The sequence below is a fragment of the Embiotoca jacksoni genome, unplaced genomic scaffold, assembly GCF_022577435.1.
Source record: "Embiotoca jacksoni isolate LCO1_2020_lvr unplaced genomic scaffold, fEmbJac1.0.p SCAF_4, whole genome shotgun sequence".
NCBI classification, from domain to species: Eukaryota; Metazoa; Chordata; class Actinopteri; family Embiotocidae; genus Embiotoca; species Embiotoca jacksoni.
Window position 1 is genome coordinate 15,051,491 of NW_027185392.1, and position 25,586 is coordinate 15,077,076.

The following is a 25,586-nucleotide window of genomic DNA, read 5'->3' on the forward strand; positions in this document are numbered from 1 at the left end:
ACACTTGGCCTGCATTCATTTACAGTGTATACACTTACCAACAGACATAATTTTTTTTCTTTGTTACAGAAACAATGTGGGTGGATAACAGCCTACACACCTGAATGACTTGTTAACACACCTAGAAACTAGTTCTTCCCGTTTCCTTTATAATCCAAGTTATTAATTTGCCTTCACCAGTTACATTTAAACAAACTCTCTCGAAAAAATACAAATGAAACACAATATATGTGGTGCACTTTAAATGCTGTAACAGTTTGCATTTTTAAAGTAATATTTACAATAATTGTGTAACGTAATTGTTGGAAAAATTACTCAAGAGGCTTGGTTCAAAATCAAACACATCGGACATTTATTCTTGCAAGAAGGAACACATACATGCACCCTCAAAGATAGGTGTCCAGCAAAGAAGGGGCCTTCCCTCCTCCGTAGGTCAGCTTTTATACAGTGGGACAAACAGTAGACCATCACCCCCCTTTGTACCTGCTTTTGTATGGTAATACAGAGTTGGTTGTAGGTCACAAGATAGGCAAACAAGAGGAAGAGACAAATCTTTCCTTTCCATCAGTAATCATCACTGAATGAGTATGAATTTATTAGAAATAGTTCATATATTTTACTTTGAAAACCATTGACCTAACTTTATGTGGTTGAATTTGCCTTTTTGTAATTCACACTAAGTCATTTTGTAAATTTTAAAAACTTGTATTGTTTTGAAGAAATACAAACTCTGGAGAATGAAAATGATTTTTCTCTCTGAACTAAGTGCTCTCTTTTTTTTGTTAGCCTCTATTCCTCACTGTATAGATCTGGACTTAGATCCACGTCATTTTGTCAGTTCGGCACTCTGCAGTGTAGTCTGTTGTGATTTGTAAGGAATAAAATAATGGACTAATTCATTTTAACAGAATTTTTGTATTTTAGTTGTATTTGCTTATCAGTGTTTAAGATACAACATTTATTAAATTGTCAAGTAGTAGTAAAATTTAGACTATATTAGAACACATGTGGGTTTTTTTTAATCAAAAGTATTTATTACTGATGTTACAAAAAAAATTAAATATAGCTAAACAGTTCGCTCATGAGGCTTTTATGTTCAGTGGATTAGGCTTTTACCTGCAGAGGGAGCCAAAATAAGATACGAAGACTCGCGAGAGAAGAGAAATCTCACGAACCGAACGGTCTGTTTAATTCTCGCGTGAGTTCCTATTTCCTCCTCTTTCACTCCCTGTAGCCAACATGGCAGTCGGCAAGAACAAGAGGCTGACCAAAGGCGGCAAAAAAGGTGCCAAAAAGAAGATGTAAGTAGTACATTTAGACATCGCTGCACAAAACAGGCTTTGCGTTTTCTACCGATGTCACGTCGGTGTAAGAAATGCGAAGGATGAAGCTGATTTTAAGTGGATGGCCGTGCTTGCTCTCGTCGTCGGCCCCTTTAGCGCCGGATGGTGCCGTATCCACTAACCTTGTGCTGTTAACAGTTCGTCATATTTAAACTGCGTTAAATAGGCTCGCATTTCCCCTTTAGAGGAGACAGAATATGCCTTAAGAAAAAAAAATAAAAATAAATTTGTGAGCCGGGTTCTACAGTAACGTTGTGCTAAAGGCTACTAAATGTTAGCATGGGTTTAGCAACATGGCAGGCATGCCGCACAACTTGCTGTTAAAATATATATATATTTTTAAAAATAGAACCGCGTGGCTCAAACGAACAACCTGATGTGTTAGGAGTAGTGGTTCGGGAAATAGCCGGCATTTTGTCGAGTTGAGAATCTCGTGGATTTTCCGAGGTGCTGCCCGCTGAAGCTCCGCATCTCCTCCCCGAGTAATGGATCGTTATCGAGTCGTCATGTCTGTGTTACCAGTTTAACCCCATGTGCTTCTTTCTCCCTCTCCTGCAGTGTGGACCCTTTCTCCAAGAAGGACTGGTATGATGTCAAGGCACCAGCCATGTTCAACATCCGCAATCTGGGCAAGACCTTGGTCACCAGGACTCAGGGAACCAGTAAGTCTTGCTTTCTGCAAAACTCTCAATCTCGAGGTGTACGTGTAGTAACGAAGACGTTTTGCGTGTCTGACTGTTTCAGTGACAGATGAATGAATAAATCAGACTCTCTGTATTCAAAAAATATAGACTTAATATCCTAAATGACGTCTTTATACGCGGTTTTCGGGGATAGCGGCGCTATGAGAATGCATGTTGACAAACTGTTTTTGGTCCCAAATGATGGCTGTCGATTACTTATTGGATCAACTGATTTTTGCATTACTAGTACATTATGTGGTTCTACAGGTCTCATTTGTTGTTGAGGCCTTTTCTAACATTTGCACGCTTTCGCCGTCAAGGAATCGCCTCTGACGGTCTCAAGGGACGCGTGTTCGAGGTGAGCCTGGCTGATCTGCAGAACGACGAGGTGGCCTTCCGCAAGTTCAAGCTCATCACTGAAGACGTTCAGGGAAAGAACTGCCTCACCAACTTCCACGGCATGGACCTGACCCGCGACAAAATGTGCTCCATGGTCAAGAAGTGGCAGGTAATGATCAGGTTTTGTGAGCAGTTCTGAGTATTTTCCTGAAAATGCCACTGCAGCACAGATGTTACATGAGCTTCAGTAGCAATGTCAATTTGAAAACTCGTTTGACCTACTTTTAATTGCCCCTCAAACTTTGGAGAGTAAATGTTGAGACTCGTTTCAATCTAAACTATTGCCACAAGTCTTTGATAAAAATGAAGGATAAGTCCTCCTCCAACATTAACTGGACTAATGTTAGGAGCTGTTGCAGCACACATGAAGTGGGGTTAAATGGTCTGTACTTGTATAGCGCTTTATCACCTTTCGGTCTCAAAGCGCTTTAACATGGTTTTCCCATTCACACACTAATGAGACAGATCACCGTACAAGGTGCTGCCATCGGGAGAACATTCACACACCGATGGTTCACCATCGGGAGCAACTTAGGGTTCAGTGTCTCGCTCAAGGACACTTAGGCATGTGGACAGGAGGAGCTGGGGATCGAACCACCAACCTTCTGATTCTTGTTCAACCCGCTCTACCGTCTGAGCCACAGCCTCCCGTTGTTGTGAATGAAGGTTCAGCGGTTTAAATCTCAACTGCCTTTGAAAATGCGATAGGAATGACAGTTGAGCCATTTACTTTAGGTGATGAATCGATTACATTAGTAGTAGCAAGCAGCAGAAAATGGTCCTGAGGAGCTTCTGAGTGCAACTGATGGGCCATTACTAAACAAGAGCATGAATGGTTGATGTAGGTTGATTGGAGAAAAGCAGAATAACACATGTTTTGTGCCATCAAGGCAAAAGCAGTCATCAAATTTTGTAGTTAATTTGATTTGAGGTGTTAATTTTTTTTCTGGCATGAGAATTTTAAAAGGTTTCATGCCTCATGAAGCACCTTGTTACCATAACACAACATTCGATTATAATATACTTTGCATTTGTGGACCCTCTGTGTTTAAATATTTTGGCCATATCACAATGATATTACAGGGATGTTCAGTGTCGAGCTGCAGTGGAGGTCCGTAGCAGCAAACGTCTACATTTTATGTTTGATCTTCCTAAGCAGAACTAATTGGTTTTGGTGAGACTCATTATTTATATCTTGGAAACCATCTAATATATCACAGGTCATCCACCAACAAAGTAGCCAAGCCAAATAATGCTTTTGGTGTAAATTTGGAATCCAACATTGATATTCTGAAACCCAGCTAGGCCATCTTTTAAACTCAATAGACTGGAAGAATAGAATTTTTTTCTTTTCTTTAATTCTTAAAGCAATTGGATAACGGTATCTTGTATTTGATCTGTGATCTGGAAGAACACTTTCCAAATGCTGAAATCAATACATGAATTGGGTTGTAAAACAATTTCTCCTAAAACACAGAGGGTCGTGCATTATTATTCATCCTTCATGTACGTTGTGTGAAGAATGTGCACAATTATTGTAAAGCGAAATTCCATGCTGGTGCAACCTGGGATTGTGAAAATACATTTTGTGTAAAAGAAAAAGTGTCGAAGAAGGTTTAACCGTCGTGTTGTCTTTGGGTCAAAATGACCCGCAGCTGTGTTCAACCAAGTTCTATTTTATTTTCATATTTTTTGGGATCATTGGTGACAAGGAGGCTGTGAGGGTTTCTTTTAAAGAATGATGACCAACGATCCCAAAAAATATACAAATAAAATAGAACTTGGCTGCGGGTCATTTTGACCCGAGGACAACACGAGGGTTAACTAACGTGAGTGGACAAAAAGTTGGATCACCACACTGTCGTGCAAAGAGTGAATCTGATGTTTGATCTTTCCAACCAGACCATGATCGAAGCACATGTGGATGTGAAGACCACCGATGGCTACCTCCTGCGTCTTTTCTGCGTGGGTTTCACAAAGAAGCGCACCAACCAGATCAGGAAGACCTCGTATGCGCAGCACCAGCAGGTCCGCCAGATCCGCAAGAAGATGATGGAGATCATGACCCGTGAGGTTCAGACCAACGACCTGAAGGAAGTGGTCAACAAGCTGTAAGTCCTGCACAGTTGCTCCTTTTCCGTTCATGATTTTTTTTTGCATCAGATGACAGCCTGAAATATAACTCCATATTAAAGTGAATATATACTTAGGCATCAGCGGTGGCCTAAAGGCGAAACTAATCCACTCATTTCATTTTCGGTGTACATATGGATAGAAGTCTGAAACGGATTGGGTTTCTCGTGTACTCATTTGGTCAAGATAATTGTTTTTTTTTTTTTATATATATTTGCTTTAGTTCAGTATGTTGTTGTTTTACCCTGTTGATTAATGTGTTGTGTATTGTGTTGTTCCAGGATCCCCGACAGTGTTGGCAAAGACATCGAGAAGGCTTGTCAGTCTATCTACCCTCTACATGACGTCTACGTCCGCAAGGTCAAGATGCTGAAGAAGCCCAAGTTTGAGTGTAGGTGTAACACAGGAGTCGCTCTTTTCTTTCTGCTTGTGGGAACGCATGATGACTAACTGTTTCGGTCCCATATGATCTCCTGATTACTTCCTATTGAGATCACCTGACGTTCCCTCACATGACATCGTGACGTGGAATGATGAAGGTTTGCTGAAGTTAGAATGGTTTCTTCATTAACTGGCTTTGAGCGAATGGAATGTCTGCTTTATCACTAACATTGTTTAACTTCAAATGTCTTGGTACCTCGTTCAACTTTAGACTAATTATGAGCCCAAATTAAAAGCGCCCTGTTCTCTGTTGCAGTGGGCAAACTGATGGAGCTCCACGGTGAGGGCGGGGCCAGCGGCGCCGCAAAGACATCCGGTGACGACACTGGAGCCAAGGTGGAGAGGGCCGACGGCTACGAACCCCCCATCCAGGAGACGGTCTAAAAACACCCCAACAGATTTAATAAAAAATGTAAATGACCAGCAAACGGTACTGTTTTGTGTGTCAGTGAGTGAACTCGGACATTTTATACTGGTGCACAGGCAGTGGAAACTACTGCAGTAGCTTGGTAGAAACGTTATAGAGCTCGTGGTCAGTTTGACTTGACAAGACTTGGGGAGCATTGGCACCACATTATATCACAAGGTGCTCATTTTAGTCAGCGTGTCCCATAAGGGTACCGTCACTGCTATCCACACTACTTTGTATAAACACAATATAACGCTATATTTCCAATATCTGAATCAAAGAAAACCTGGGGTTTGCATTTTTTAAAAAATAATCAGATGTCACTAGAGGAATATAAAACTCAATGAATCTTCTTCAGTTTTCAATCCATATCTGGTATTATCATTCCCCTGAACTTTATTGAAGCTAATTCTATGAAATCATTCACCTAACTTGTTTAGTGTAAGTGGAACTCCTTCAGTATTAACTTCATTTTTCACAATATTCTGTAGAATCTAGTTGACGTAACTACCGGGGGGAGGAAAATAAACCCCGAGGATGGTGCTAATTTACAGTTACTGTTGGGTTTAACATGGTAAGATCGTCCATCGATATCAAGTGTACTAACATTGCCAACCATCTTTAATATTTATTATAGCCATGATAAATTATTCAGTAAACACTTCATTTCAGGGTAAAATGCTGCAGAAGAGAACAGATTTGTGGGGATGAAATACCGCAGTCCAGTTAAAGGCAGTTAACCAGACTCCCACTGCTGAAAACGTCCCCAGATCTCGGTTCATTTCATCCAACTGTCCCTTGTTCATGCAGTAGTTCTTGCACTGAGCAGCACTGACGGCCACACGGATCTATCCCAGGACTTGCAGATAGTTTTTTGGGACGAGGGCCCGTTTTCCCCTCAATTCCCCCAAAAACCATTCTTCATCGATGGACTCCAGGTTGGTTACAATATCCCCAACCTGCGAGAGAAGAGAAATAGAAAGGTTGGTTCTTTCACTTGATGTTTTTTGGTCTGTGAATTTGTGAAATTGATCCAACAACAGAAACGCGAGTATCACTACCTGCAGAGAGAGTTCCTCATCGCAGTCCGATGTGAAGTCGTACAGAGCTTTGGCTCTCCCGGCAGCAGCAGCTCTGTTCTGCTGGTTATTAGACGACTCCTGGCCTGTTGAAGAAGATGTGCAGTGTACGAAGTTAATGATCAATATTTATGGGGATTCAGAAAATCTGTCTCATTTGATTCAGCAGATTGACTATAAATGACAGAAAACTGGCAAATAAACTGCAAATGATCAACATTTAAAATTGTTTATAAAGAACAAATACCACAGAAAACCCTTTGATTATCGTCTACTTGTAAAGTTGGGACTCAAATGATAATTGCAGCTGTCGTGCCTCTAATAATGCCTGTCAGTGTGACATGCTAAAAAAAAAACTTCAATATTCAAAAGAAGGGACCTCTTTATACAAAATGTTTGACAAACTACTTGAGGATTGTGTGACAAAGTAGTTTACCATTATATTTATATATATTGTTAGTCAACACTTTACTCCAAATACAGGGTAGTACCAGAAGACGCTCTCGCTGATACTCCCATCTAAATATTTGTCTTCATTACCACCCTGATAATGAGCTCAACTACTTTAAGACACTGGTGAACTTGTTCTGTAGAGCGCATCAAATGGACAAGTTGACCCTGAAGCCTTTGTACCTGCAGCGGCCTCCACAAAAGCTCTGGGGAACATTCCCTCCTTGCCGCTGAGCCTGCCGCGGCTCCACTCAGCGTTGAGGTGCCGCGTGATCAGGACACGCTCGCCCTGCCGGAAGGACAGGTCGTCCTCCGACTTCCCCGCGTAGTCGTACAGAGCCACCGCCCACTCCGCGCCGGACTGAGACGCCTACAGGCGGAAACGGAAAACGCGACGGCTGTATTCATCTGCGGAATGAAACTTGTCCACGGGATAGTTTTGAGTCGGTTTTACAACCCGCACCGTCCTTATTGATGTTTCAGCCGAGATAAATATTGGTTACCTGAGCCGGTTTGGCAACTTCAAGGTGTGTGCTGGGAGAAGCAGCCACCATACCTGTGGAAATACATTCACATTTAATTATGGAGCCAAATTTAAAATCTGTGGGCACATTTTTGTGGTGGTTTTAATTCATGTATTGACATATTTTTGAAATAATTGTAGAGTAATCAGAGGTCATGCCCTCTGCATTTTTTTTTTTTTTACTGGGAATTCGTAATAGCGAGTTCACATTCTACTATTATTAGGCTGATTCCTCTATTTTTATTTCAATACACTGAATTATTAATTATTTTTAGGCAATTTGTGGCAACATTAATAAAAACTATATTTTTAAATTCAGCGTTTAACAGAATTTTAATGTTTAATACTGAAAGTAATTCATTTTTCTAATAAATGGAAATTATTATTGTTGTGAGACAGTTTAAGATTCATTTAGATATTTAATGGTAGCGCTGGCGCTATCAGCACTTGTCGATTTTAAGATGAAACTTAGTATCTTTTATGAATAAAATATCAAAAAGCCAAATAAAGAAAAACAATCGGGACTTTTTTTTTGTTTTTTTGTGGGAGTTTGTCTTCCCTCATGACCTCTAATTTGTGTTTGTGAACTCTCGCCTGTGGACTGTACTTTTGTAAACAATGGTCTAATGAAAGAGAAACAGGAGCACAGATTCCTGACATGCCACAGAGGGAAATGCCAGCCAGCATAAAAGAAAAGGATGAATAGAGGCTCTTCAGAGATGGGCACAACGGCCCTTTTGTTTTCAAGTGAGAATTAAGAGGATAATATGTTGGTGTGGAATAAATATTCATACTTAAAAACATGAACAAATATATAAATACAATTACAGCTTGTCCTTAGGAAACAAATCGGCACATAATGAAAAGTATAAAAGCATTAAGTGTGGGTGTTTTCAGGTAATCTTACCAGGAAGTGCTATCCTGGTGGACTGCTGCTGACTAGGAGGCGGAGACAGATCTTCAACGACCTCCACAAAGTTTAGAGGGAAGATGCCGATGAAGACACCGACCTGTCCCCGGGCCCAGTCCTGTCCCACGTACTCCTTCAGCTGGATCACATCCCCCTCGGAGAACGACAGCTCACCACCGTGCTCGCCCTCAAAGTCGAACCTGGCCACACATCTCGGACCGCTTAAAGGGACATTACAAACACGGAGTTAGCTCATCTGGTAGTAGTTTGTAATGATCGTTTGTAACGACGCGAAGACTTTATGCTGTAAAAACGGTACCTGACTGCTGCAGGTGGCGGCTTGGCTTTCCTTTCGGGGAGGGGTTTTGGGGAACTCGACTAATTAAACAAGATAATGGTCATTCTTTTTTTCGTAATCCACAGATTTCTCTGACTTACAGCAACTTGCGTTTAATGATGTATTATAACTCACCAGGACTTTGACATAATTGATGGGAAAGAAGCCAGTTGATCCCCTACAGGTGCCTCGGTACCACTCACTGTCCATCTGCTCCACCATGGTCACGACATCTCCTGCTCTCAGACCCAGCTCTCCTGGACCCTCTGTGTGAACAACAAACACTTGAGCTCTTTACAAAAATTTAAAAAAAAAATTAAAAATAAAACTCCCAGTGAAATTCAACCAATATCTCCTCTTTTCAGTCAGCCAAGTGCAAATAAACATGAACTTAAAGAATGATTTAAAAACTCAGGAAAATACAATCATCCACCTTTTTATTGCCAACAGTGAAATGAGAACTTTGACACCACTGGTATTTAGTATGGGAAACAGCTAGCCTCGCTGGAGGAGAGAGCTAAAGAGGAGGAAGAGGAGAAGGAAAAGGAAAAGGGAGAGGAGGAGGAAAATGACAAGCAAAGCCCGGAAGAGGAGGAACAGATGGAAACCGAGGGGGGAAAAAAAGATAGAGAGCAAAGAGACTGAGAAGGTGGAGATGGAGACACAGAGCACTGAAGGGGGGGAAAAAAAGATGAAGAAGAGGAGACGATACAGGTTTCTGCTTTGCAGGTCAGCTCCAGCAGAGCCTCCTTCCCTCTGAAACCCTCCCCTTTACACCCAGTTTCTCTAGAAGAGCAGAGTAAGAGTTCATCAATTAAATGTTTCTAAAATGCAAAGAAAAGGAACTTTGATGAATGAAAGAAAAGGAAGACAGTTTCCTCTCTGATTGTAGTTTTTCTGATACAAGACATGGCGTAGCAGTCACAGCTACAAATGATTGTCAGTTTGAAATCAGTTTGTAAAATAGATTTATTTACACACTGATGCTTCAGCATTGATTATATTTTTGATATCACATATAATAACAGTGTATCCATCAGAGGGACCAAACCAGTACTTTAACTTTTCTACACTTTGCTGGCTTTACTTAGGCACTTTTATTTAAGTAGGTATTTCGATGAAGGACTTCTTAAATTGCTTGTATTGGTACTTTTAATGATGTAAAGAAGCTGGATACTTATTCCACCACTGTGCTAAGGTGAATCTATAATTCACATTCAGACATGAGAGTGATATCAATCCTCTCAAATAACACTCAACAACAAAGCAAATGTACATATTTCACAAAATGTCAAAGTATTCTTTTAAAAAAAAACCCGTTCTCTGTTTATTTTTTATTATTGTACAATCATAGGGCTGTTTGGTTAAAAAAAAAAAAGATACTGATGCATTACCTGGAGTGAAGTTGTGTACAGCCTGCACCGTTTGCCCATTACCATCTCCACCCACAGCAGCTGGACCGGCACCCTGCAGGGAGAGAACAGAGAACCCTTAAAGGTTAATGTATCTGAGCTGACGGGGCACAAAAGTCAGTAAGGCTCAAGTAACACATGGTTTTACTCATACATGAAGGATAAGTTACCTGTGATGGAGAGAAGTCTGAGCCAAGGGGAGTGATGATCTTCATACGTGACCTGTGGACTCTGCCTCTGGTTTCTCCAACTTGGCACTCGGACTCATCGTGGTCGATCTCTCTCAGCAGCAGCAGCACTTCATTTTTCTGTTGAAGAGGCAGACAGAGGCATCAGATTCAGTACTAGATCACGAACCATAATGTATGAAGTAGTGCGTTTTTATGTATAGACAACATGGTATGGTCGTGGAACTCACCTGAAATGACAGTTCTCCTGTGTTACTGCCGTCGTAGTCACAGGCTGCAATCCCGTGGGGAAGCTGAAACTGGAAGAAGAAAGAAAAATGTAAACAGATGCACGTGAAGCAGTATTACACACTGGGTTACAGCACAGGGCGCAGTGGGATCTCTCTCACAGTGTATTTGTTGTAGAGACGGTGGCCCGGGTTGGGCCTCGGCGGTAAGACGAGTCCTCTCCTGTGGGGCTTCTGGGCCTGGTGTTTAGGTGAAGTCTCCAACGGTGCTGACTGAGATCGACCTGCGGCCTGAAGGCTGGGCGGGGGAGGTCTTCCAGGGCCTGTTTTGGCTGGAGGTGGCCGAGGTGGGAGGGTTTTGCTTGGCTTCCTGAAGTGCAAAAACCATCAAGAACTTGAGTGGGGTATCATCTTTAGGAAGTCCACGACAATAGTTGAAGGAAACATTTGACTGATTGGTTGTTTTTCCCTTTTCTTACCGAGGTGGTAACGATGGCTCCGGCCCGCTGCTGAAGGAGTCCTGCAAAAGAATCCAATTGTGCATTTTTATTAGCACTAAAACAGATAAGAGTGCAACAGTGTGTGGCAGTGGAAACCATAGTAACCGTGTGACAACACATACCACTCACAGTCAATGTGTTCACGGAGCTACAATAACTTCTTTGTTTGTGGAAATCAGAGGAAATGAGGCAGGTAAAGTGCACAGTTAACAGACAGACAAGCCTGAAAGAGAGACTGCAAAATGACCCATATGTAGTTTTATAAATAGGAATACACGAATGACACAATGCGGAGGAGTTTAATGTTTAAATGAGTTTAAACTGATTTCAAATCAGTTCAAAGAATTATTTTTGATTATATTATAATACATCAAAAGTCAAATGAACCAAGACTGTAAGAAAAGGAAAATCTCTGTTTTTATGGTTTGTTTTTTTTGGTGCTATCTTTGTGGCAGAAAGTGGGATGTTCACAGCTTGTGTGTGCGAAGTTGATCTGAGGTTTTGTGGCTGCATTGTAATGCTAATGTTACCTGGAAGGAGAGGGTAGGTGTCAGGCTTTGTCTGTGGTTCACGGAGGGGTTTAGAGAGCCCACAGGCTTCTGAGCCGGGAGAGGAGGAGGGTTGTCCTGAAAATGATCTGACACCGAAAAGACCAAAAAAAAACCCACAAAAAAAAAACAACAACACTGAAAACTTCTGCTCAGTTATAATGAGCATAAATAAAGTGAAAGCATTTAGAGTATGTGGAAAATCAACAAATTCTACAACGTGGGGCTCAGTTAAAACACAGCTTACATGCAACATATGTTATTATAAAAAACACACACATCATGTGTAATTGTTTCAGGCAAAATTCAGTCACGAAATGTCTCCTGGACTCACCTGAACCGGTTTTGCTGGGAACCCTGATGGTGGTCGGTCTTCTTGCTGTACTTTGTCTGGTGAAGGAGCCTCCATTGCTGTCCACGTTACGCTGAGGTTTGAACGGGGTGGAATCTGAGCAAAGAGACAGTTCACTGCATGGCTGTGTTTTATGTTCCACCAAGCAAAATTGACTGAATAATCAATTTACTGAAAAGTATTTGATAAGGGTTTGCTAAGTGTAGGGTTAGAGCCGTTAAGTAGTTAGTCTAGCTTAGCATGAAGCCTGGAAGCCGGCTAGAGTCACAGTTGTTTAATCCATTCATAACAGACATGTAAATATGGAAATTTGTGGTTTTGAAAGGTATTATGTCCAGTCACTACTGGAATAATTAACAGTTTCTAAGTCCACCCCGTTTTTATGCAGCATTTCCAGCTATACAGTGATGCTGGCTGACTGGCAACCTCATGTTAAACTGAAGAGTATTTATTCCTTTAAATATTATCAAATATTTAATAGTTACAGCAAACCAAGACTCTTATTGTTGTGAACTGAATACCTGTTTGTTTTTTAGAGTGTTGGTCAGACAAAGGAAACAATTTTAAGATTTTGGTAGCGGGCATATATCATTTTTTACCGTTTACTTTAACCAAAAGTTATTTTCGCAGACTTGATTTAAAAAGGATCTTTGTTTGTTCTGCTTCTTCACAGCTGCTTCTGAGTTGATTCTTGTTGTTGCACCACTTTTTAAATAAATAGTGAATTTAAGGTTTATTATGATTATGATGAATCAATTGATCAATAGTCAAATTGAAAATGAAACTATTTACATGTCTGCCAATAGAGCAATCCATCTTATCTGACAATACACAGTATTACCAAGAAAAAAATGCTACTCACTTGCAGGACTGTCCACGTACTCATTCTCGGTGAACATGGAGGACGAGTTGTGGTTGTTGATGTTCAGGTTGGGCTTGAGTGGTTCCTTTGGAGGCTTCACTGGAGGTGTAGGTGGAATAGGTGGCTGTTCATCCTCATAGATGCTGTCGGCTCTGGTCAGAACTGCAGGACGTGATCTGTGTGGGCCGGCCGCCTTGATGTGTAAAGCCTCCAGCTCCTCCTTCACAGACAGTCCTATGGGTCTCTTGGGGGGTTGAGGTCTGTAGGCTGGTGTGTGGGTTTGGGGGAGGTTTGTGGTTAATATGTTTTGATCGTTGTCCTCTATACTCGAGGTAAACTGAGATTTAAGAGCTACAGAAGGTTTGGCAGCAACTGGGGGTTTGGTGGGTGCCTTCCTGGGTCGAGGTTCTGGTTTGACTGGTTTGGACTCATTTCCGTCCTCGGTGTCGTCCTGGCTCTCAAAGGCCTGAATCCTGGCACGGATATTACGCTGACTGTTGTTGGCGTTCATCTCGCCCACAGCATGTTCGCCCGGTGAAGCCTCGTCTGATTGGTCGACGATGTCGCTGTTCTCCCCGCACTCGTTATCTGCACTGGAGACCTCCAATAACTCCTTTAAATATGTATTTGAGGAGACCTCTCGTGGATCGAATTGAATATTGTCACAGTTTTCACTGAGTTTGACCAAAGTCTGAACTTTGGCCTCTTCTTCGATTGCCTGCTTTCTGGGTTTTGTACGAGGACGCGGGACGGGGCGTTCACTGGGCTCGGAGTTTGAAGGAGAGGGAGGAGTTATAGCGGGCACAGCGGGGACAGAAAATTGATTTGTAGGAATATTCCAGTGTACAGTGACAGATCTGGTGCATGTGTGAGCGGAGTCGACTTTTTCAAGTTGCTTCACATCGGACTTTGAGTCACTTTGTTCCTCTGTGTTTGTGACTGCTGCTGCATTTTTTGCAACCTCCTTGTCTCTTTCAGTTGCAGGTTGTCTGTCCACTTGTTTCGGCAATGAAGGCCGTGGTGGTTTTTGTGGGTTTTTACCTAGAAACAAAAACACCCATATTTATGTTTTGACCCAAAAAAACCAACAAGAAGTGCCCACCAAATAAGTTTTTCCAGCAATGATTCTCATATGTCTCACCTGCAGGTTTTTTCTCAGCTAACAGTGGAGGTGCAGTGCAGGGTGGGACGGCGGTGGCAGTGTTTTCCCTCACAGGGTCAGTCTGTGTGGCACTTGTGGAGATGCAGGTGGTCCGGCGGGGGGCTGCAGTGGGCTTAACAATGTGTTCCTCCTGGGTCTTCTCTTTAATCACCTGGTCATAGGATGGTGGGGGCTGAGTCATGAAAAGGAGAGGCGTTTACACACACACACACACACACACACACACACACACACACACACACACACACACACACACGCATCCTCATTATTTTCCCAGATACTGCAGTATTCTCACTTATTGTAGCTGCCATTTGCATTGTGTTGTTAATACCCTGTATATACAATTATAATTTACCAACTACTGTTGAGATTACGGTCATGTCATCAGTATTCTTTTGAGAGTTTAGGCAAAAGTTAACATTCTAGTGTAAAATCGTATTCATAGTGAGGATATCTTATGGGTTAATTCCAGTATTTTTAGACGCAAGATGGTTCAATTTGACCATTTTTCAGCCAAGTTTACCAGCATTTCATTACATATTTAGATCATGACTTGGAGTGTGTGTTGATTTATCATTTAGGAAGAAATACTCTTGGACAGTGCATACCCGAGGCCATGATTCACCAGGAAAATATCCAAATCTTGATTCAAATATAAAGAAACCAGCTGTTTTGATTGAAGAAAAACAATTAATTCAAACACTGTTGATCAGATGAAGCCCACCTGGGAGACAGACGACCAGCCGGACTGAGGAGGAGGAGGGAAAACCACAGAGGTTGCTGAGAACCAGTTGTTACCGGCCAGAGGTTCTGGTGAGACGATGGTGATCTGTGGTTGCCTGAAAGACAAACCATAAAGGGACGATAAAGACCCGAGAGACAACCAAAACACATCCACTTCAGTCCATCTTAAATACAAGTCTTTTTGTATTGATGACTTTATTTTTCCTCGTTGCCAAAGACAGTGCTCTCAGTCACAAACAGCAAATTATAACTTTGCTGCATATCTCAGTAAGAATCAAATAATACAGTTAAGGTGTTCATGACATGAACAGGCATTGGTAGAAACTTTATTTGATGTTACCTTCTGTCTCTGGTGTTGTCACTCTGGGAGTTTGTTCTTGCTGAATGAAGAAAAAAGTAACATGAACTTTGTCTGCTTTGCACATTAACTGACAAATATGATGTTTTACAAGACATATTGTATCTGCTTTGCTTTTTTCACATTTCTGACAGGAAACCTCAAGATTTCCTCTCCACCAAATACAGTATATCACACTACTGTATTCTCAAAATTTCATTAAAAAAAAAAAGTATATATTTTGTCAAAAAGTATTTTATAGGGATCAGTTAAAATAGATCATGGTATCTTATTTTCCACAAACTCAAAACAAATCTCACATGATCTCCCTAGAGCTCAGTTTATGCAAACTTACTTCGTTTGATAGCAGCTCGTATGGACGACAGCGATCCTTGACTGAAAAGAGAGCAGAACATGAAGCTTATTTGTCATGAAGGTGTGGGGCACACTAACAAGAGTGGGTTCATAGCTGTGTGGTGACTTCATTGTTAAAAAGGAATCTTTGCACTCATCCCTGAACGGTGGCATTCTCTATACTTTGTCCATACAACTACCTTTTAGTGTTGATGCCAATTAATAAAAAGATAATTTAAAATTAGAAGTGGGACATGAGAATCAAAGCAGGGTTATTGATTTGTAAAATAAGAAACTAGAAATGAATAGTTAAAACTATTTTAAGGGTGTACACATGCACAATGCATATGATGGCTGGTAGAAATGGTTCCTGGAAGCAAAGATGCAAAAGCAAAGTTCTACTTCAGATGGTCATGGTTTGGTTATGAGGAAACAGCAGAAAGCGCTTAGTCAGGTAAATATTTCTTCATTTCAACATTTCTATTAACTAACGTGTTAATTATTCCAGGCAAAAATATTGTAAATACATTAAGAAAAACTTAAATATTATCAAACTTTTAAATCAAAAAACCCTAGTGTTGACTATCAAGGCGGCATAAGACAAGAGCCCCTGCAAATACTGTTCACGAGTTAGGTCAAAACAACATACCTCATAAAAACAAATTGCCCAGTAAGTGGTATCTCTTCCAAGTAAACACAGTACATATAAGTATTTCTCTACACAATGCAAGAGCCCAACATAATGACATGGTTTGTTATCCTCTGGTTGTTTACCTCTTCGTGGTACAGATCTCTTTCTAGTCCTGTAAAATCATCTCTTGATCATCGCCATCTTTGTGTTTGTCTTGTTGAAAACAGAACCAATTCAACTAAAGTGGTTCTCTTATGTGTACCAAAAGTCTCTTCACCTGAGCCAGAGGAAGTCTCCTGACAGAGGCAGGCTCATTATCATCACCTATCCACATGCTCATTGAGACCTGAGAGCAGGAGGTGGACGTAAACTATCAGAGGGAAAGACCAGTGATCCTCCTTCTTAGACCATGTGGTCGATTTAACTAATTCGCTAGGTTGTAAAAACAATGATCCAAACATATCCCGTGATATCTTTTTTTTTTTTTTTTTTTAAGAATTTTGCCAGATTCTCTCTGAGGTCTGCACAGGTCACTGGTCTCCTTAAACAACAGCTGAAAACAGCAGCATGATGTATTCGTCCCTGTGTTGGCCTTCTGTCTGTGAGCGAGGATGGATCACTGCATTGTTTGGTCCATTCACAACCTCACCATCAGCAGATCTGACTGTTAAAGGGACAGTGCACTCTACCCAGATGCAGTTTGGTGGAAGCGCTGCTGGATCCGACCACAGCAGGTGCTAATGTAAAACCTCACAGAGAAACAACTCACCTGGAAGGTAAATGTTCTGGCTTGGTTCTTTCAGGATGATCTGTGGAGGAAAACAGAGAAAGACACAGTTTCATAAGTGATGTGTAGCAATAGAGATGACGTCAAAGATAACATCCTGCCACTTAATGTCATGAAGATTTACACCACTTACAAGCAAAGTCACTATGATTAATGGGCAATGTGGATAAAATCCTGCATCATAATCCTGTATATGTTGTAGTTCAATATTACACGCTTCTTTAAGACTATCAGATGAGGAACTGTTTATGGATTAGATTAAACAGATAAGTGTCTGTTTTAATCTAATACAGCAACAAGTCAGGACACTTTATCATTGTTGCAGAAATCATACAAAGCTCCATGAAGGCAGTTCTGCTCATTGATTTTCAACATGACTCACAGTGGCCAAATACACACAGAAATATTACTACATGGACGCTTTAGGTACGACTACATAAACAATCTGAAAAATCTCAGATGGTAGACTAATTCATATTGTCTCATGACATATACAGGACAGTAACTGATTTTATTTTTGGAGCAGGAGGGAATTTTTTATATTTTATTTTTACTAAGTGACTCAGTGTTTGAAGGTGTTCACGTCTGTACTGATTAAACAGAAAGGGAATCTTTCAAATCCATTTTAACACAGAACAACCCTTCATATTAAGTTGCACCACATCAATGAGGACTTTTCTGGGCAGAGCAAGATCAAGTGTTTCACTTTTTGAAGGCCACGGTGGAAACGAAAGAAGTGAGAAGTGAAGAAGACTACAAGTCAGGCCTGACAAAGAAACAGAAAGATACCGTGACATGCTGTGATGCCTGTGGGACTTCATCTAAAACTTCAGGAAATGATTTGTCTTTAAACCAAATATTGAATAATAGTATAAAAAAAAAAACTTTGATTCACAAAAAAAATCTATAGGCAGGCAGCAGTTTCAGTCATTGAGTTATATAAAAACATATTGGTTTGCATCATGCAAAAAAAAAAAAAAAATGTGCGACCCCCCTACATCTTCCCGATTGGACTGCATAAACTAGAAATACAAGAAGCTCAACCTAACCAGCAGGATCAGCAATTAAACCTCGATCAACCAGTTAGTCTGAAGTTAACCGTTGGTGCTTTCAAATCTAAAAATAAAAGAAGTGGTATATCACCATGTTAATTTATATATATGTATATGTGTATACATATATATATATATATATATATATATATATATATATATAATATATAATATATAATATATATAACTCTGACAACTACACAAGACAATGAGAAAAACAATGTTTTTCCTCATTTCGATATTTCCTGAATTTTCATTTAATATGTCCTTATTCATGTCGATAAATGTATCTGTGCAGCAGCTGGAGGACATAAACTGAAACGGAGACAATCAGTCACATACCAAATAACTGGTAAAACAGATACTTTGTTGTGTTAATGTGAGTTTATAACGCTAACGATAATTCTCCCAAAATATTAGAGACGCCTTACTTCCGGGCCAACTACCATCCCAAATGTACATTGTGTGTTTTAACAGTCAAGTCAGTTTCAAAATCGTCTCTTCCATAGAGAAATAGCATGCAATCTGACTAAAGTGAAGCTACTTTCAGGGGCTCCTTCAAACATACGGACAGTTCTATTATTTCCTGTAACATTTAACAATAACAACAAGTGGTAAAGAGGTGTAAAGTAGATTTCCAATCTTTAAGGTCAAAGCCACGGAGCCAATCTAATCAGAAAGGAGCTCATTCATCATTAGAATACTGAAAAGCAAAGTCTCGGCAGAGGTTGAGGTCGGCATTGTTGTTCATGCCAACCGCCTGAAACTATGACCTCGTTGGCAGTGAAAGCCACCTGTCACACCTGTTACTTGTTATCTGCTGGAGCCACAGAGCTAATGCCTCGAGTTACACTTTAACAGCATGTGAGGGAAGAAAAAAAAAAAAAAAAAAGAGCTTCTGGAGTTTCACTTAATGAGACAGAAGGTTTTTTTTAGTTACTGCCTGACAAGATTTTAAACTCAGGTACTTTGAACAAAGTATCATCATTTCCTTGTAGCTACTGGCATAATGGCACAGTTGTCTGCTCACCCGTAGTCTATGAAGTGATGCAACTAAATACAACTTGTCACTTGTGATACTGTGATGCCCCTACCTGTGAGGAATTAAAGGAATAAATATAAAATCTTCAGCATCAAGAGGATCTTTTCCATCAAGATTTTTCCCTCCTAGTCCACCGAGTGTCTGTCTGAGTGCGACAAAGGCACTTGAAGCGAGCAGCCACACACAACAGAGCAGAGAGGGACGGCCCATTAATGTCCCACAGCTCCTGTGTTTACTTGGCCAATCTCATGAACTGGAATGTAGTCATTCAGGAAGGGGAGGTTGTGCCACACTACACTGCACTGTCACTCACTTTTTCCTACAAAGTAAAAGGTTACAGGAATATCCAGGTCGCTCTGTGGCCATTCATTACTGGCATGCGTCTAAAGCTGGTTGAATAATTAACCTCAGCAGGTTCAATATTCTAGGCCATGAAGTCACAGTGTTTGTTTACCCAAAATATTAACTGGTACCTACAAAACTCGTCAAACTATTTATTCATAGCATCGTTCATGCCAGGTTAGAAAAGTACAAACTAAATCAAACAATACCAAAAAAAATTTGACTCAAAGAGACTATTTCTTGATGGAAATATTCTTTTATATGATGGAAAGATTCTTTTGCTTTTTGTTTTTCTCCTTTTTATGTACATGTTATGTTATACTTTGTATAAACAGGAGGGATATAATGGAAAGGAAAGATTTGTCTCTTCCTCTTGTTTGCATTGCGGCTCCGGAAAGTCTCAGGCCCCGAAAAGTTTCCTTTGTTTTCTGTCTTATTTGCAAGTGATTCTTTCCGCATCTAATTGACGACTACCTTGTGACCTACAACCAACTCTGTATTACCATACAAAAGCAGGTACAAAGGGAATGGGGGTGATGGTCTACTGTTTGTCCCACTGTATAAAAGCTGAAGGCCCTTCTTTGCTGGACACATCCCTTTGTAGGTGCATGTATGTGTTCCTTCTTGCCGATGTGTTTGATTTTGAACCAAGCCTCTTGAGTAATTTTTCTAACATTTCTCATGAGAGTTAAAAAAAAAAATGAGGAACTAAATAAAGTAAGTGAATCACAAGTATGATGATAAAAGGTCAACAATATAGTTTTAAGCTCCACAATTTCAAACCGTTTAAAAGGCTCCCAGAGTACCTGAAGAGCCCTCATACTTCATACATTCGAGGCAATGTTCCTGTCAGGTTCACTTTTTAAAAGAGCACATAGTTTACAGTCATAAAAGTCAATCCAGATGTGTTAGTGTGCATACATTTTTCTAAAGGTCTCTGAGAGGAAAGCTGATGCGCTCTGGTGACACATTTCAGATCGTAAACACCAGATTAAGAGATTGTCCAAATACAAGCACTAAAGCTGAATTCAAATTCATTTATATGTCATATACATTACGGAAATGTACTGTTATGTACTGTAGATTCAAAACCAACAGCCATGGATTTGATCCTTATATAACCCGTGAGAGAAATATATCAGATATTCAAATTGAATGAAGGACAGTTGAGGACAGTTACAGACAGGCAATTGTCTTCCATCAGTCTTCAACTTCATTTTGTGACTTCAGCCCTGAAATTGCATTTAATTGGTTTATCTCGTCTATCAATCAAACAATAGAGGGCACTTCCATTAAGACCCTTCAGAGTCCAACATATCCCGTTCAAAAAAAGATAATGATGATACAATTTTGCAGATCTATTTTATATACCTTTCTCTTACTAAATATGAATACTGAAAGTTTACAGCCACAAAGCTTTGTGAGGTTGCACTTCAAAGCACAACAGTACTTTATGCTAAATGCTAAAATCAGCATGCCAACATGTTCATAGCGACAACATTAACATGCTGATGTTTAGCAGGTTAAATGTTTAGCATTTGTTAGTCTGCTAATATTTGTGAATTACCACTAAAGGCGCTTTGAAAGTGGACCTGGTGATGGCACTAGATTAAACATCAGGGGATTGACAAATTTATCTTCAACAATCCCCTGGAGAAAATGAACATCTGTATGAAAATTCATGGCAAGCCATCAAATATTTGCTGAGATTTAAAAGTCAGGACTAAGACAGCAGAACAAGCAACCCGTGAAGCGACTGCAATCCCAAATGACCCATTTAGATCATTTTGTAGCACCTCTTGTTTGTGCTAACAGTGTTACACTTTAGGCATATTTCAAGGCTCATTTAACCTTCAAACATTCAACAATGTTTGTCAAAATGGGAACCCATCTGCCAGACTACTTATCGACTTTTCGTTTAGAATTTTATTCCAGATCAGTAAATATCTCTTGTTGACACCTGAAAAGCCCCACAACCACATCAGAAAACTGCTGAAGTCAGCAGGGAGGGTTTCCCCGCACAGCCGTCACTCTCACTTGGACACATGCTGACATTACTCAGCACAGCAGCAGCAGTCGGGGAGCAGCTGGTGAAACTGGCAACAAGAGGAAAGAAAGAAAAACAATCCACGTCTGTGTGACACACTACACCGGACAGAACTCCACACGGATTAAAAAGCAGATCCTCGTTCTATCCAGGTTTAGTTTGATTATCGTTTAACTTTAAGGCCTCCAATTTGGGCATCTTTCAGTAGGAAACAAAAAATTTGCTGACTAAAACTCAAATAATGTGCTGAGACATTTATGGGAGAAAATAATTACAGGAAAAAGTTTGACTCTTGTCAGAACGTAAAGAGTAAGACTGAACTTGTATTAAAATCCAGGAGTGCTTTTGTTGTTGACAAAGGACTGGTCAGAACAGATTTGCCCTCACTTGTAAAACAAGACCGTTTAAAGCTGACAGATTATGGTGTCATGAGTGAATAACACGGTGTCAGCAGCTGGTGTGGACTGTTAGTCAGAGAAGATTAGGTGGTGTCAGTGCAGACGAGTGATTCACAGTGGAAACTACCCAAAGTGGCATCTGATGTGATTCCTAATGTAGTTCATTATTTTGAGAGGATGAAAAACTCTACCGAGTAGAGACGACAGCTTGTTCGTGACACAGCAGCCTTTCTGCTCAGACACCGACAGGAATTCCCGTGCAGACAGCTGGTGGGGTCGGGGTGTGGTGTGACGGGGTGTGGTGTGGGTGTGGGTGTGGGGGGGATCTGAGCTGATACACGGGCTGCAGATAGCAGGGCAGGGCGCACGGGGCGTAGAGAAATAAGTGTTTGCACACCAGGTGCAGTTGAGAAACACAACGGAATAAATGTCTCTTCTGAACTGTGATGAAGGGCAATTCTCCCCCCAGATGTAAGACAAGCTTTATGGAGCTCGTAGGTGAAGCAGCAGGAAGAAAACAAAAGCTCATGTTTGGACCATTAAATCCCGACATTAAAAATCCGTATGCAGGCCAAAGCTAAAAGGAGCAAGAGAGCTATTTCGTTTTAGCAACAAGAGACACATGTTGTAATGAGCAGAGTTGCCGTGAACGCTAACTGAACGCTGTTAGTGTAATGATGTGCCTGGTTTTTAGCTGTTTGTCTGCAGCCACATTTACTGTCAACTGATACAGTCACACCCATTGAATTCAAAATGTGAGAAAGTGTGTGACGATAAGAAACAGAAAAGCTGAAATAAATGACATACAAATAATGTTACTTCACTGTCAAGTCACAATCCATTGTTTATGACTTCATTAGGAGAGATTTAAAAGTTTTAAAGTAATGTAGTATTGCTCTTCAGATTTTGATCTTCTGTGAAAATGTTTTTGAACTGAAGTATGTTGGTTTATTTCCACTCAGGAAACCAAAACATGACTACAGCGTGTACTGCTTTGCGCATGATTCCCAGAGATATTAAAGTGCAGCTAGTATACATGTATATTCCTCCATGTCAGAAGATTAGCCTAATGCCTTTCAAGTGTTGTATACAACATATGCCAATCTTTTTGATTGACATGATACTGTCACAGCCCATGTTTGGTTTGAACATCTCGCGATAAGATAAAGAACGTCACTCAGTTGTTAACTAGTGTTTCAGCTCCATGCAAAGCATTCAGTCCAGTAGTTATTGTTTTGATTTTTTTTCTTCCTGCTGTTCCAGACCTCCATTGCTTTCCATGAATTTCTGTATGTAAATCAAGGAGCATGCAGACTCTTGATGCTGTGTATTCAGTGAGCTTCAAGGCAGTTTTAGGAACGTGAGCTAAAACACGTCACACTTTTCGTGGTTTATTGTGTCTAAATTGAATTTTGACATGATGATAATGTTTGTTTGACATAAGTTATTTCAGACCTGAGTATTCACTGTGGTGTGTTTCACACTTCAACCAAAATTCAAGAGTTTGCTCCGCAATTTCCATTCTCCACAAAAATGAATGGAAAACAATTGCTGCATACATACAGGGGAAATAAAAATCATTTTTCTAAAATAAAACAGGTCTCCCAAATGAAAGTAAAGTCAAGTATAAATGATATGTAGTGGATAAAAACTACTGGTATATATTCCTTGTAAAATAATAACAAAACTGTTAAAAGCTGCTCTTATGTCTAAAATATATATATTTTTTTAAAAAACAAAAAACAAAACAAATATATATATATATATATATATATATATATATAGGCAATGTGCAGGTTCAGCAACAAATCCATGGTCTTACTGTAAAATTTGGCTAAGGGATTTAAGTTAACTTCTCAGCCCCTCAGATAACTGTCAGCCGCGGGTACAACCTACCTGTTTGGCTGTTGTCCCGCAGATTTCTGCGCTCCCCCTCTCCCTCCTCCTCACGCCGGGCTTCTGCCATCGGGATTAGAAACAATGTAGAAATTAAAAATACATATATAAAGTTAAAAAAAAAAAGAAGAAAAAAAAAAGCGAGCTTTTTAGAGCAGTGAATTGCTCATTAATTTGGTCGAAACGGGCGATAAACGGTCGCTGCCTCGCCACTAGAAGTTCCAGTGCGCCCTGCCCACCGCAGCGCTTTGGATGGAGGTGGTGCCACTCACTGTCCGGACACCGGCAGACAACACTTTTTACGTAAGATCACAGTCCACGCAGGACTGCTCAACGACATTATAGGTTAAAAAAAAACAACAAAAAAACAACAACAACCCTTAACCCATATTTAACCGGGTTTTAAGTTGTCAAGCGTCATAAAAGATGAATCTGTTGGGATTTCTTGCGGAAAAGACGCTGAAAAGCAGCGGTGCTGTTTTGTTTCCAAAGACCAACTTAAAAAAAACCAAACTGATTTCATGTCTTGGTGTGGAGATGGAAAAATGAACCCATATGGCTTAAAAGTCAATGTAAAATAATATTAGTTAATTTAAGAAATAGGCCATTAGTCCAAGTCTCCTGATGCATCCCTTCTCCTCAATGTGTTTTACTACTGACACTAAATAGATTACCATTGGTTATTTTAGTTCATTAGCTTTTATACAAATTTTAAACATAGTTATGTCCATACTGACAGGAAAACGCCTTTGTCTTTTGTCTTAAATAACAATAAAAATTAAAAAAAGATGCCTACAGTCTGCAGCTGAGTAATTCTCGTCTGTTTAATTGAAGTGCGGCATGAACTCTGATGAAATGTTATTTCTCTGTTCTGCCACTAGATGTCACTACAGGTCTGATCTTCTTCACAGCATGAATAAACAAGCTTCAGTTAAAAACTCACCGCGTTTTTCACTGGAATCATAGCTTTATAAAAAAAATGTCTAATCAAATTTCAACAGCCCCAAATAATAACTGGAATTTGTGCATTTTTAGATATAATTGTTTTGAATTGCTTAAATTGAACTTAGTCTAAACATAGCCATCAATCAAGCATAAATGTAGGTTGTGTCTTTTTCAGGCCTCTACAGTATAATTACAAAGTGAAAATCACAGTGATCATGAGCCCACTGGAGGCAAGGGGAGGAATACTGGGAGGATCTGGAAATACTGACGCTTAATTGGAAGGGTTATATAGCCTAAAGAACCAAAACATTTATGAAAAAAATATAATTTCTCCAATAATATGGGGATAATACAGCTTGATATCTAGTTTAAAAGTATTATTTCAAGTCAGCATGAGCAAAAGTTCTAGTCTCTTAATTTTTTGGGTCTTCTAGTTTGGAATACCAGATGTTTTTCTCTTTAATTTATATTTAGGTTTTAGCAGAGAAGACAAACGAGACATGATTTGACACTTCAACAATATTTGTAATGTCTTTCTGTCTCACTTTTTTTGTCCCACAGTCACCGAGTCAGAGTCAGAGAGCTCTATAGTAAATCGAAATTCTCAGTTTACCTCTTGTTTTGACCGTGTCTGAATCAAAATAATCAAAATAAAGTTCGCAGAAATCAGGCAGATATCAGGCAGATCCAACTGGAAACATCTGTAGCCAAATTATGATCCAGGTCAAGTTTTCTGAATCCCCGGTCAACCTAAACAGTTCAAACAAGCGACATCTGAGTGCACGAAGTGTGACACACACCATGTCTAATAACGTTTTAACATTAGCCTTCAGTTTTGTTAACATCAATATCTACGCTCACATATGCTCCAAACTTGATTAAAAGGCTACTTTTCGTGCGTAAACGCCACTAATCACCCCTGTCGTGTCTCATGAGGGAGACTGAAGTAAACTGAGTAACCCCCGCTCCAGTGTGGATGTGGGTTTGCTGTGGCTCAGTGGGAGGAGCGTTCAGATGAGGATTAGTGCGGTTTCACCTATGTGTGCGCCGTGG

At 40.2% G+C, this 25,586-nt stretch overlaps 2 protein-coding genes and 2 non-coding genes across 4 annotated transcripts; 3 read left to right on the forward strand and 1 right to left on the reverse strand.

The window, feature by feature from the left end:
- Positions 1–1,202: 1,202 nt before the first annotated feature.
- rps3a (ribosomal protein S3A) lies at positions 1,203–5,427 on the forward strand. The gene is made up of 6 exons (XM_069167581.1): positions 1,203–1,301; positions 1,902–2,005; positions 2,347–2,534; positions 4,328–4,536; positions 4,840–4,949; positions 5,256–5,427. The coding sequence occupies exons 1-6, from the start codon at positions 1,240–1,242 to the stop codon at positions 5,381–5,383; spliced, it is 801 nt and encodes a 266-aa protein (XP_069023682.1). The 5' UTR covers positions 1,203–1,239; the 3' UTR covers positions 5,384–5,427.
- LOC138209719 (small nucleolar RNA SNORD73) lies at positions 2,193–2,262 on the forward strand. The gene has a single exon (XR_011179189.1). It is a non-coding gene; the product is annotated as a small nucleolar RNA SNORD73 (small nucleolar RNA).
- LOC138209718 (small nucleolar RNA SNORD73) lies at positions 4,993–5,063 on the forward strand. The gene has a single exon (XR_011179188.1). It is a non-coding gene; the product is annotated as a small nucleolar RNA SNORD73 (small nucleolar RNA).
- Positions 5,421–23,658, reverse strand: sh3d19 (SH3 domain containing 19). The gene is made up of 22 exons (XM_069166796.1): positions 23,589–23,658; positions 21,940–22,035; positions 16,794–16,833; positions 15,395–15,435; positions 15,043–15,082; positions 14,683–14,797; positions 13,938–14,109; positions 12,797–13,837; positions 11,917–12,030; positions 11,565–11,671; positions 11,014–11,054; positions 10,697–10,904; positions 10,538–10,606; positions 10,290–10,427; positions 10,102–10,174; positions 8,843–8,973; positions 8,690–8,748; positions 8,368–8,591; positions 7,441–7,493; positions 7,121–7,307; positions 6,470–6,573; positions 5,421–6,367 (listed from the first exon to the last, which is right to left on the reverse strand). Exons 1-22 carry the CDS (start codon positions 23,656–23,658, stop codon positions 6,257–6,259), a joined length of 3,234 nt encoding a protein of 1,077 aa, XP_069022897.1. The 3' UTR covers positions 5,421–6,256.
- Positions 23,659–25,586: the final 1,928 nt, after the last annotated feature.